A 1438-nucleotide genomic window follows, 5' to 3' on the forward strand; every position below is an offset into this window, starting at 1 on the left:
CCCTTTCTGAATAAAAAATTATACTAAGTCAAATTATTACATTAATAATAATTTCGAAAAACTAAAGACAGTTGAAATATCAGAATCCTGGGATGAGCCGGGCGGTGGTGGCGCACGCCTTTAATCCCAGCACTCGGAAGGCAGAGGCAGGCGGATCTCTGTGAGTTCGAGACCAGGCTAGTCTACAGAGCTAGTTCCAGGACAGGCTCCAAAACCACAAAGAAACCCTGTCTCAAAAAACAAAACAAAACAAAACAACAACAAAAAAAAAAAGAATCCTGGGATGCAAAGCTTGGAACCGGAAAGGATAACATTTTCGATATGACCTTGTGCTCATAGGAGGTCCATTGCCTCACGCTGGCCTCCCACTCCAGATCTTCCCGCCTCAGCCTTTTGGGTGCTAAGATAACAGCCGGGAAGCGAGGAGTCAAGCTAACACTGAAGTTTTGTAGATGTGTGATTGCGAACCCGATGGACCTCATTCATGTCTCCCAGTGCCCAAAGAAAAAGACTGTGTTTGGACAAATTAGTTTCCTGGGCCATGGCACTCCTGCTGACTTCTAGGCCTTGGGTTGCCCCTTCTTAGGCACAACGACAACAAAAGCTTCCTGGTGTGGGTGAACGAGGAGGACCACCTCCGCGTGATCTCCATGGAGAAGGGAGGCAACATGAAGGAGGTTTTCCGCCGCTTCTGCGTGGGCCTGCAGAAGGTGGGTATCTGTGACTGCATCTGGACCACAATACTCACTTTGTAAAGCCACGCCCCTTCTTAGACCCAGACCCGCCCTTCCCCACCACCAAGCCCAGTGCCCAAGACTCCTCTCCTTCCACAGATACCAAGACCCCTCTGGCTTTTCCCCACTCATTTTCCAATCTCCACATAATTTTTGTTTTTTTAAATCTCCGCCTCTTTTTTTAACTTATTTTTTAAATCACAACGTGTATTTTATTTATTTATTATGTATACAACATTTTGTCTCCGTGTATGCCTGGGTGCCAGAAGAGGGCACCAGATCTCATTACAGATAGTTGTGAGCCACCATGTGGTTGCTGGGAACTGAACTCAGGACCTCTGGAAGAGCAGTCAGTGCTCTTAACCTCTGAGCCATCTCTTCAGCCCCCCAGTCTCCACCTCTTATATACATACACACGTACACACACACACACACAAGTACACACACACATGCACATACACACATGCAGAGACACACACATACACATGGACATGCACACACAATAAATACACACATGAATACACGCATATATAGACACACACATGCATGCACACACATGTATACACACCCATACACACATGCACACATATATACACATGCATGCATGCACACACATACACACAGGCATACACACTTACATACATGCGTGCGCACACACATGTATACACAAACATAGACACACATACACACACTCATACACACAC

General features: G+C 46.2%; 1 protein-coding gene across 1 annotated transcript in view; it reads left to right on the plus strand.

The window, feature by feature from the left end:
• Positions 1 to 1438, plus strand: part of Ckm (creatine kinase, M-type) — a 9767-nt gene that overhangs the window by 6481 nt on the left and 1848 nt on the right. The window contains exon 6 of the mRNA XM_005370290.2: positions 587 to 710. Coding sequence (XP_005370347.1) covers positions 587 to 710 — 124 coding nt within the window. The remainder of the gene's footprint in view (positions 1 to 586; positions 711 to 1438) is intronic.

Source organism: Microtus ochrogaster, unplaced genomic scaffold, assembly GCF_000317375.1.
Source record: "Microtus ochrogaster isolate Prairie Vole_2 unplaced genomic scaffold, MicOch1.0 UNK74, whole genome shotgun sequence".
In the NCBI taxonomy this organism is placed as follows: domain Eukaryota; kingdom Metazoa; phylum Chordata; class Mammalia; order Rodentia; family Cricetidae; genus Microtus; species Microtus ochrogaster.